We start from the raw sequence: 12,298 nt of genomic DNA, 5'->3' as shown, positions 1-12,298 counted from the left end.
GCAGTAGACCTAGGTTCAATCCCCGGGTTGGGAAGATCTCTTGGAGAAGGGCATGGCTACCCACTCCAGTATTCTTGCCTGGAGAATTTCATGGACAGAGGAGCCTGGTGAGCTACAGTCCATGGGGTCGCAAAAGTCAGACACGACTGAGTGACTAACACACACACTCAATTTCTAGATTACTAAGTATTCATCTTGAACCATCTACTGAAATTTTTTTTCATCATGTTAACAGATATATATTTTATCTTAAATCTAATTAATACAGATATTTCAATTTCAGAATTGAAATTTAATCATTTGTTCGCCTAATTTCCCTTTATCACACTGTTTTTAGCATTACTACTATAATCTCATTTCATTTTCTAGAAAAGATAGGTATGCCAAGAATTTTTCTATTCCTAACATTATTTGCATTCTTCCTTATTAAGTTTATTTATTTCATCCTTAGTGTGGAGCATCAATTTTATGAAAATCACAAGCTCCTGGGTAAGCACAGATAACCAAATTACAATGATTATAATAGTCTGGGGTGATTCCTTCATAAGATGGAGGAGTAAAACTGGATCAAGGAAGTTCTCTTTTACAATACTAAAGGTAAACAATAGGTTAAAACAGCTCTATATATTTATAATAGTATGCACCAATAAAAAGAACACAAGGAAACAAGACATTTATTTAATCTGGGGATCAAAGCTTATTTTAAAACTTGAATTCTAAATGAAACTGATGAATTCTAAAACTAAATGAATTCTAATTCTAAACTAAATGAATTCTAAAATGAAACTTTTAAAATTGCTTATAACAAGCAATATAGGGTTCTGTGTAGAATCATGATTCTGCCAGCAATTATGTGTGATCCTAGAAATTCACCTAACTTCTCTGAGCTTCAGGTTTCACAAATGTACAATAAGGTGAAAATGTTCTAAGAATTATCATACAAATGAACATTTAAAAACACTTCATAGGTTGTTTTCCACAGAGTTAGAGCTTAAATATGGTAAAGTGAAAGTGAAGTCACTCAGTCATGTCCAACTCTTTGCGACCCCATGGACTGTGGCCTTCCAGGCTCTTCTGTCCATGGGATTTTCCAGGCAAGAACACTGGAGTGGGTTGCCATTTCCTTCTGCAGGGGATCTTCCCCACCCAGGGATCAAACCTTCATCTCCCACAACGCAGGCAGATTCTTTACTGTCTGAGCCACCAGGCAGGTATGGTGAGGCAGCTCTGCCTCAGTGGATTTCTTGGTTCCCCAAATACTGAGATTCTTGCACATGCCAGCAGACAGACTTTCCCATTCACCTGATTAGGCTGCTTGGAACTCAAGTCCCCAATTTCTGGAGAGAAAAGGCAGAGAGAAAAGAAAAATGTTTTAATTCTAGCATAGGGGTAGTTTCCCAAATTGCTATTAAGAACTGGAATATTTCCTGCCATATCAGTAAGCAAGGATATCATAGTCATCAGCAATTCCCCCCTCCAAATGTGAATTCCTGAGCCTTAAGGGCACTCAGAAAGGAGAAGAACACCTGTGATCTGGTTGCCATCAGGCTGGAGCCACTCGGTACGATGAGCCCTGAGGAACTCAGGATGTGGAAAACACAGGGTAGTGACCACAAGATAGCCAAGATGCACGAAAGGGATGGAGCCCAGGAGCTTCCATTTTCCCATATGCAGAAAAGTGCTGAATTCCTTAATTTGGGATATCTGGTGTTCTTTAATTCACAATAATCTCTTGATGTTCAGGCTACCCTTGTTCAGATAGCCTTTGTTGTAAAACTTCTATATAATACCTTCAACTTTGGGGTCTCATATGCTAGTGGATGCCCTGCACAACTTTCCACCCCCTATCCTGTATTTCCCGATATCTTGATACTCACAGGAGTCTCTGTGGTCTCCTGGCTGCTGCCACCAATTGTTAGGCTGTACACTGCAGGCTGCAAAGCCTGTTTGCTCAGCTTCAAGACAAAGAAAGAAACTGGTGTCAGCAACAGAGACATCACTAGCTTAATGGATGGGGGCACTTACACGTCTGAAGCAAGGTCCTGGAGTGACACTACACCATATGTGGTGCACTGGTGGCAGGAAATACATGGTGGCCGGCTTTGTCCTGGGAGGGATGGGGGGACTGGGGACTAAGGGATGGGGAAGTGGGGATTGGAGGGATTTTGCCAGTTATAGGGGAGCTCATTCCCTGCTCTACATACCAGGGAAAGCAGTAGAGGGGCACGCCCCTAACCACTCCTTTGAAAAGAAAGATCACCAGCTGGGACACAAGTACAGAGAAAAGCCAGTCATGTGCATAGGTATACTGCTGGGGTAGGGGATATACAGAGAGTAAGAGAACAGACAACAGAGAACTGACCATACATACAAACCTTAATTTAAAAAATACTTTATTGCTAAAAATCACCAATGATCATCTGGGCCTTCAGATGTTTTTGTTTGTGAAGGTTTGAACTATCCTAAGAATTACTACAGATACAGGGAGTGTGCAAGGGATGTTGGAAAACGGCATCAGTAGACTTGCTTGACACGGGGTTGTCACAAACTTTCAATTTGTTAAAATTGGAATTAATTGTGAAACAAGATAAAGCAAAGTATGCCTGTACTTCTACTCTAACGTAGAAATTCCCAGTGAGCTCTCCTCATTCACTCCATCTTCACATGCCCCAGCCATTCACACAGCTATATCCTGTTTCTTTGTGGTTCTGGTTAATAAGTTCCCCTTAAGAGTGCAAAGCCATCAATAAAAGTTTGAGTGAAAGTTCTAGATTTTTCAGAAATGCTTATATAAGAGGTTATTCTTTTTCTTGTGATGAATATTTTTGGGAATGAGAGAATGTCCTTGTTATAATACCATAACAACACCTTTTGGCAAAAAAGAACTAGAAATCAGGATCCATTTTCCTCTGGAGGCTATGAAATAATTACACATGAAGAGTGCCATCTACTGGCCAAGATGGACTAGGACACTGACCAAGTCTGTAGAACAGGCATCTTGCTCCTCTAGGCAGAAGTCTGTCTTCTTCCATTAACATTTTCTTCAGAGCTAAAAGACGGTCTTTACTGGAAAGAACTGATGCCAGTAATTTGAATAAGCCTGCTTCCTGGGTTTTCATATGAGAGAGGGAAAATTCTCCCAGCTTCACTCAGGACATGTCTTTGGGCTAAGGAACCTATGCCAGATGAGCAGGCTGAAAGATCAGGATGTGCTTCTTGCTTCCAGGCTGCTCATCTGGCAAAGGTACCAGATTTCTCATTCACTTCACATACTTTAGAGCCTTGGAGGCTTAGAATCTGGCATTCTGGTCTGGAAATGTAAGAGAAGTCAGAAGAAAAAGATCCTGATGAAAGGTGCATTAAATCTTTCTTAAGAATATATTGTCAGTTTTTAAATTCCATTCCCAGTATGAGATCCTGTTGCTTGAATTTATAATTAGGAGAAAACTCTCAATGTCCCTTTGAATAGTAACTGCACTTGCATCCCTTTGACTTTGACTCAGTAGTAAGAGAAAACACAGACACAAATAGATTTCAGAGAATACAACTGTTGTCTACCATTACCCTGGGGTTTTCCTCTTTGAGTAGAATTGAGAACTATTAAGGTAAATGGCTGTCTGGGGAGGCCTTACAAATAGCTGTGAAAAGAAGAGAAGTGAAAAGCAAAGGAGAAAAGGAAAGATATAAGCATCTGAATGCAGAGTTCCAAAGAATAGCAAAGAGAGATAAGAAAGCCTTCCTCAGCGATCAATGCAAAGAAATAGAGGAAAAAAACAGAATGGGAAAGACTAGAGGATCTCTTCAAAAAATTAGAGATACCAAGGGAACATTTCATGCAAAGATGGGCTTGATAAAGGACAGAAATGGTATGGACCTAACAGAAGCAAAAGATGTTAAGAAGAGGTAGCAAGAATACATAGCAGAACTGCACAAAAATGATCTTCATGACCCAGATAATCACGACAATGTGATCACTCACCTAGAGCCAGACATCCTGGAATGTGAAATCAAGTGGGCCTTAGAAAGTATCACTACGAACAAAATTAGTGGAGGTGATGGAATTCAAGTTGGACTATTTCAAATCCTGAAAGATGATGCTGTGAAAGTGCTGCACTCAATATGCCAGCAAATTTGGACAAATCAGCAGTGGCCACAGGACTGGAAAAGGTCAGTTTTCATTCCAATCCCAAAGAAAGTCAATGCCAAAGAATGCGTAAACTACTGCACAATTGCACTCATCTCACAGGCTAATAGAGTAATACTCAAAATTCTCCAAGCCAGGCTTCAGCAATATGTGAAACATGAACTTCCAGATGTTCAAGCTGGTTTTAGAAAAGGCAGAAGAACCAGAGATCAAATTGCCAACATCCACTGGATCATCGATAAAGCAAGAGAGTTCCAGAAAAACATCTATTTCTGCTTTATTGACTATGCCAAAGCCTTTGACTGTGTGGATCCCAATAAACTGTGGAAAATTCTGAAAGAGATGGGCATACCAGACCACCTGACCTGCCTCTTGAGAAACCTATATGCAGGTCAGGAAGCAACAGTTAGAACTGGACATGGAACAACAGACTGGTTGCAAATAGGAAAAGGAGTTCATCAAGGCTGTATATTGTCACCCTGCTTATTTAACTTATATGCAGAGTACATCATGAGAAACGCTGGGCTAGAGGAAGCACAACCTGGAACCAAGATTGCCGGGAGAAATATCAATAACCTCAGATATGCAGATGACACCACCCTTATGGCTGAAAGTGAAGAGGAACTAAAAAGCCTCTTGATGAAAGTGAAAGAGAAGAGTGAAAAAGTTGGCTTAAAGCTCAACATTCAGAAAACAAAGATCATGGAATCTGGTCCCATCACTTCATGGGAAATAAATGGGGAAACAGTGGAAACAGTGTCAGACTTTATTTTTTGGGGCTCCAAAATCACTGCAGATGGTGATTGCAGCCATGAAATTAAAAGACGCTTACTCCTTGGAAGGAAAGTTATGACCAACCTAGATAGCATATTCAAAGGAAGAGACATTACTTTGCCAACAAAGGTCCGTCTAGTCAAGGCTATGGTTTTTCCAGTGGTCATGTATGGATGGGAGAGTTGGACTGTGAAGAAAGCTGAGTGCCAAAGAATCGATGCTTTTGAACTATGGTGTTGGAGAAGACTCTTGAGAGTCCCTTGGACTGCAAGGGGATCCAACCAGTCCATTCTAAAGGAGATCAGTCCTGGGTGTTCTTTGGAAGGAATGATGCTAAAGCTGAAACTCCAATTCTTGGCCACCTCACGTGAAGAGTTGACTCATTGGAAAAGAGTCTGATGCTGGAAGGGATTGGGGGCAGGAGGAGAAGGGGACGACAGAGGATGAGATGGCTGGATGGCATCACCAACTCTATGGACATGAGTTTGGGTGAAATCCAGGGGTTGGTGATGGACAGGGAGGCCTGGTGTGCTGCAATTCATGGGGTCACAAAGAGTCGGATGCGACTCAGCGACTGAAATCAACTAAGCCCACAGGTGTATTCCCCCTCCCTGAGCGCCCTGGAGGGCTGGAAACTCTTGATGTCTCTGTCATCCTGGTTTACTGATATGGCGGGAAATACTCCACTTTCATGACCTTCTGGCCCCAGTGAAATGTAATCTCAGGAACCTGAATGAATGTTCTCAAAAGAACAGAAACAACTGAGTAGTTCATTCACCCTTAATTACAAGCTTATCCTCTGTGAGACAGAAAAGAAAATACAGAAATCAACATGGCCTTAGTGACTCTGCATTCCTATGTGTAAGATAAGGAGGGAAAAATGCAGTTAAGAATCAATGGAAAACTATGTTCCGGACATAAGATAAACAAAAGGAATGTTTACGTATATTATACCTAAATTTGTACATAATAACTATGTACATGTCTATAAGTCTTTGCATACTTACATAACTTCAGCCTTTATTTAGTTTCTCATTTAATTGATATACATTTACATTGACAAATCCAAATTTTATTGGTAAAATTAAACTTCTACTGTAAAAATTAGAGTTTAGATTGACTACATTTCCTAGGTCAAATAGAAAATATCTAAATGAAAACACAACCAGGAAGTGAGATAGAAATTTTTGGATAATGAATACTGTCTTCCCTATTTAAAAGCCTTGCTTAGAATGATCATCATCAGAGAACCTACCTGAAGGTTCACCCAGACCCCATCTCAGCCAGCCCAGCAGCAGCCACATCTTCCCCATGGCTTTTGTGCTCTCTCTACTGATGGCCCTGGTGCTGGTCAGCTACAGCCCGGGACGATCTCTGGGTTGTTACCTGTCTGAGGACCACATGCTAGGTGCCAGGGAGAACCTCAGGCTCCTGGCCCAAATGAACAGACTCTCCACTCATTCTTGTCTGCAAGACAGAAAAGACTTTGGTCTTCCCTGGGAGATGGTGGAGGGTGACCAGCTCCAGAAGGACCAGGCTATCTCTGTGCTCCACGAGATGCTCCAGCAGTGCTTCAACCTCTTCCACACAGAGCACTCGTCTGCTGCCTGGAACACCACCCTCCTGGAGCAGCTCTGCACTGGACTCCATCAGCAGCTGGATGACCTGGATGCCTGCCTGGGGCAGGTGACAGAAGAGAAAGACTCTGCCCTGGGAAGGATGGGCCCCATTCTGACCGTGAAGAAGTACTTCCAGGGCATCCATGTGTACCTGAAAAAGAAGGAATACAGCGACTGCGCCTGGGAAATCGTCAGAGTGGAGATTATGAGAGCCCTCTCTTCATCAACCAGCTTGCAAGAAAGGTTAAGAAAGATAGGTGGAGATCTGAACTCATCTTGAGATGACTCTCGCCGACTAAGATGCCACATCACCCTCGTACACTCACCTGTGTTCATTTCAGAAGACTCTCACTTCTGCTTCAGTCACTGAATTCATTGAATTACTTTAGCCGATACTTTGTCGGCAGTAATAAGCAAGTAGATATAAAAGTATTCAGCCTAGGGGTATGAGTCCTTAAGTGATGCCTCCCCTGATGTTATCTATTCCTGATTTATGTATTCCTTCTTGCATCTAACATACTTAAAATATTAGGAAATTTGTAAAGTTACATTTCATTTGTACATCTATTAAAATTTCTAAAACATGTTTATGATTTTGTGTTTTTCAATTTGTACTTTATTCTATTTATTAAATCAAAGAAAATGAGTTTCTTTGCTCAAAAGTGAAAATCCATGCCCCCATTTTAAAACTTTATTAAAGAATGGGTGGTTACATTTGTTTATTCATTCATTCCATTCATATTATGCATATACATTGAGTACCTACGTGACAGACTGTGTAATTCTCACCAAGGAATACAAGTGAATAAAGCAAATGTAGTTCCTACTGCATGGAAACTCTCAGTCTTACAGAGAAGAGGACATAAAAACAGTATTATTTTATTTCAATTATACTAAAGACTGCAAAGAGAAGTAAAGGAAAAGAATGTCCTCACACAGGAAGCTTTAGATCCAAATGATGCTGGAGAGACAAATAATATTATATATCTTTCTAAGCTGCCTGCAGGGCTTCCCTGATAGCTCAGATGGTAAAGTATGTACCTGCAGAGCTGAAAACTCCTGTTCGATTCCTGGGTCAGGAAGATCCCTCTGAGAAGGAATAGGCTGCCTACCCACTCCACTATACTTGGGCTTCCCTGCTTGTTCAGTTGGTAAAGAATCTGCAGTGCAGGAAACCTGGATTGGGAAGATCCCCTGGAGGAGGGCCGGGCTACCCATTCCAGTATTCTTGTCTGGAGAATCCCCGTGGCCAGGGGAGCCTGGAGGGCTGTAGCCCACGGGGTCCCAAAGAGTGCAACACAACTAAGCATACAGCACAGAAAGTAAATGAATTCTCTTAACTTAGTTTCAAGTTACCAAAATCCAGGGAGATGTTTTTAGATAGATGTTACCTAAACACAATTATTTCTGTAGAGTTTACCTAAAAGCACTTTTTCCTCTTTACTCTTGGAAATCACAGACCATTAGTTCCAGAGAGCCAGGTAGATCACTTACATGGCAAAGGCACAAGAGAAATACCAATTCCTTCCAGAAAGCTGGCTTAACCAATTACAAAAGGCTCACTTTGCTACAGTAGCAGAGCTAGCAGAGGCCATTGTTCTCCAGATCTCTGGGCAGCCCCCATTCAACAAGGACAGCCCCCGAAAGGCCGCATGTCCTAGTGGACAGCCACCCAGGGATCTCCCTGGTGCTTCGGGGATTCCCCCTGCAACTCTTGGGCACCATATGGTAGTGGATGGCCACCTCAGGAGTACCCTACAGTTTGGGGATTACAGCCAGCAACTTTTGGGCCCCCTCGGTTAGTGGACAGCCACCTCAGGATCACCCAGCAACTTTTGGGCCCCACATGCTGGTGGATGCCCCCAATAACTTTCCATTTGCTGTCCTGAATCTTGCTGCTCACAGGAGTTTCTGCCATTTCCTGCCTGCCACCGATTGTTGGGTTGTACCCTGCAGTTTACAAGACCTATGTTTGCCCAGCTTCGAGACCAAAGAAAGAATCTGCCATCAAGAACAGAGACAGGGATGCTTTAATGGATGGGAGGCACTCACATGTCTGGAGCAACACCCCACCATGAGTGGTGCACTGGGGGTGGGAAGTACTAATACATGGTGACAGGCTTCATTCTGAGAGCAATGGAGGGGTGGGGAGTAGAGGGTGGGGAAGTGGGGAATGGGGAAGGATGGAGAGGGGGTTGGGGGAGGAGATTGCTAGTCCTAGTGGGAGTGAGATCAGGTGGGCTCATTAGTTATCATGGAAAGCAGTAGAGGGACACGCCCCTCACCACCCCTTTGATAAAAAAGATCAAATTTGGGGCCTGGGACAAGTACAGAGAAAAGCCAGTCATGTGCATAGGGTGTACTGGTGGGGCAGGGGATGTACAGAGAGTAAGAGAACAGTCATCCTGAGTGGCCTGATCATACATATATACCTTAATTTAAAAAATACTTTATTGCTAAAAATCACCAGTGATCAACTGGACCTTCAAATTCTTTTGTTGGTGAAAGTTTGAACTATCCTGAGAATTACTGCAGTGTGGCACAAAGACAGTGAGTGTGCAAGGGCTGTTGAAAGTGGCATTGATAGACTTGTTTGACACGGGGTTGTCACAAACCTTCAATGTGTAAATAATGCAATTATCTGGAAAATGGGATAAAACAAAGGATGCCGCTACTTCCTCACAATGTAGCAGTTCCCAGTGTGCTCTCCAGATTCACTGGTCCTTCCCCTGCACCAGCCATTCATACAGCTCTTTCCTGTTTCTTTCTGCTTCTGGCTATCAATTTTCCCTTAAGAGTGCAAAGTGTAGTTACTCAGTCTTGCCGACTCTTTGCCACCCCGTGAACCACAGCCCACCAGGTTCCTCTGTCCATGGGATTCTCCAGGCAGAATACTGGAGTGGATTGCCATTTCCTCCTCCAGGGGATCACCCAGGGTTCAAACCTGGGTCTCCCACATTGGAGGTAGATTCTTTACTGTCTGAGCCACAAGGGAAGCCCTGACAGTGCAAAGCCACCACTTAAAAGTTTGAGGGAACGTTCTAGGCTTTTCAGAAACTCTTAAATAAGTGGTTATTGTTTTTCTTGAGATGAATATTTTTGGGAATGAATGTCCTTGTTACAAGAGCTCAAGGAGGACCTTTCCTGGAAAGAACTGACACCAATAACTTGAAAAAGCCTGCTTCCTTAGCTTTCGTATTTTAGAGAGGAAAATACTCCCAGCTTCAGGCAGGACATGTCTTGGGCTAAGGAAGCTGTGTGGAGTGAAATGTCAAGATATGTTTCTGGCTTCCAGGCTGCTCAGCTGGCCAAGGTTACATTCATTTGCTAATGATAATGATAATGATGATACATTATCATTTTCTTTACATACTTTAATACCCTTGGAGCCTTGATCATGGCATTCTGGGTAGGAAAATGCAAGGGAATCAGCGGAAAAAGCTCTTGTTTGAAGGTGCATTAACAGTTTCCTAAAGTGTACATTGTCAGTTGCTTGACTTCAGAAGAAAATTCTCAATGTCCCTTTGAATAATAAGTGCACTTGCATCCCATTCCACCTTGACTGAGTAGTAAGAGAGAGAGTGAAGTCACTCAGTCGTATCCGACTTATGTGACCTCATGGACTGTAGCCTCTGAGAATCCTGTCCATTGGATTCTCCAGGCAGAATACTGGAGTGGGTTGCCATTTCCTTCTCCAGGGGATCTTCCCAACCCAGGTATCAAACTGGCGTCTCCTGCATTGTAAGCAGACGCCTTTACCGTCTGAGCCATCAGGAAAGTCTATAAGAGACCAAACAGAAACAAATAAGGGGATTTCAGAGAATACAACTGTTGCCAATCAATAACCTGGGGTGTACCTACTTGGGTCCAATTGAGAACTAGTAAGGTAATGGCATACTGTAAATAAGGAAGTTAACCTGGAAGAGAGAGAGAGAGTGTGTGTGTATGGGTTTACTGATCAAGCAGCAGGGAAGGGCTTCAATATAGACTAGATCTCTCAAATCTCTGCTTCAGGTTACAGACTTCATCTTTAGATTGCTTCTCTGCAATTAATGGATGAGAGGGCTGACAGCTTACCATAAACGATGTCTTATTCCTGATTTCCAAAGAAGAAGATTTAGCTTCGGGACAGGGGACCAGGCTTGATCACTCAAGAGCTTTTGTATAGCAGGGTTTTATTAAAGCATAAAAAGGGAAAGAGAAAGCTTCAGACATAGACATCAGAAGGGGGACGGACAGTGGCCCACTCACTAGCCTTAGCGAGGGAGCTATATACTTTTTTAATTGGTTATTACAATAAATGAAAAGAAAGTCTCAAGGTTTACAAATCTTATTAGATCCACTCCTACAATACACATTTTAAGATAATGGGATGAGAACTAACAATAGAAAGATCTTATCACACCCACTCCTATAATGTACATCTTAAGATAAGTCAGCAGGTTGTTGTTAAGGAGAAACATGTCTTTGAGCAAGGTACCTTGTTCAATTGACTAAGACAAAGCAATATTGAAAAAAAGTTGTTTTTTTCTCCTCCTTGAGAACTCCAGACCCTATATCTTCCTGGAGAGCGCCAGACCCCTCTCTCGTCCTTGGGGACCCCAGACTTTTATCAATCTGCCTAGGAACTGACAGTCTCAGACAGCTCTAATTTCTAGGTTAAATACATGTCAGTTGCTCACTTGAGTACAACCCATTTGCAACTCCATGGGACTGTATCCTTTTCATACTGTTCATGTGATTCTCAAGGCAAGAATACTGAAGTGGTTTGCCATTCCCTTCTCCAGTGGACCACATTTGTCACTTACAACCAACCGAGACAGCATATTAAAAAGCAGAGGCATCACTATGCCAACAAAGGTCCATCTAGTCAAGGCTATGGTTTCTCCAGTAGTCACGTATGGATGTGAGAGTTGGACCATAAAGAAAGCTGAGCACTGAAGAATCGATGCTTTTCACTGTGGTGTTGGAGAAGACTCTTGAGAGTCCCACTGAATGCAAAGAGATCCAACCAGTCCATCCTAAAGGAAATCTGTCCTGAATATTCATTGGAAGGACTGATGCTGAAACTCAAACTCCAATACTTTGGCTACCTGATGTGAAGAACTGATGTTTTGAAAACATCCTGATGCTGGGGAACATCGAAGGCGGGACAAGAAGGGGGTGACAGAAGATGAGATGGCTGGATGACTTTACCGACTCAATGGACATGAGTTTGAGTAAGTTCTGGGAGTTGGGGATGGACAGGGAGGCCTGGCGTGCTACAGTCCATGGGGTTACAAGACTAAGACACGTCTGAGCAACTGAACTGAAATGGACTGTACCCCACAGGCTCTTGGTCCATGGAATTCTCCAGGCAAGAAAACTGGAGTGGATTGTCATTTCCTTCTCCTGTATATTAAGTAAGTTTTGAGTTATTTTCTCTCTTCCTTCAACACTTTGGGGACACTCTGGGGGGCAAGACTACGTGGATAATTTTTGGACTCATCTGGCTGTCTTTGTGGGGCTTCCCAGGTGGCACTGGTGCTAAAGAACCCACCTGCCACTGTAGGAGACATAAGAGACCTGGGTTTGATCCCTGGGTCGGGAAGATCCCCTGGAGAAGGAAATGGAAACCCACTCCAGTATTCTTGCCTGGAGAATCCCATAGACAAGGGAGGATGTTCTCTGGGTCCTAAAGAGTCAGACATGACTGAAGCGACTTTGCTCGCACACCAGCTTGTCTTTGTGACTGTTTAACATCCTTTAAATACTACAATTC

At 42.8% G+C, this 12,298-nt stretch overlaps 1 protein-coding gene across 1 annotated transcript; it reads left to right on the top strand.

The window, feature by feature from the left end:
* Positions 1-6,229: 6,229 nt before the first annotated feature.
* On the top strand, positions 6,230-6,872 carry LOC133252504 (interferon tau-1-like). The gene has a single exon (XM_061425148.1). It carries the CDS (start codon positions 6,230-6,232, stop codon positions 6,815-6,817), a length of 588 nt encoding a protein of 195 aa, XP_061281132.1. The 3' UTR covers positions 6,818-6,872.
* Positions 6,873-12,298: the final 5,426 nt, after the last annotated feature.

The sequence above is a fragment of the Bos javanicus genome, chromosome 8 (assembly GCF_032452875.1).
Source record: "Bos javanicus breed banteng chromosome 8, ARS-OSU_banteng_1.0, whole genome shotgun sequence".
NCBI lineage: Eukaryota > Metazoa > Chordata > Mammalia > Artiodactyla > Bovidae > Bos > Bos javanicus.
This window is presented reverse-complemented; position numbering and strand designations above follow the sequence as displayed.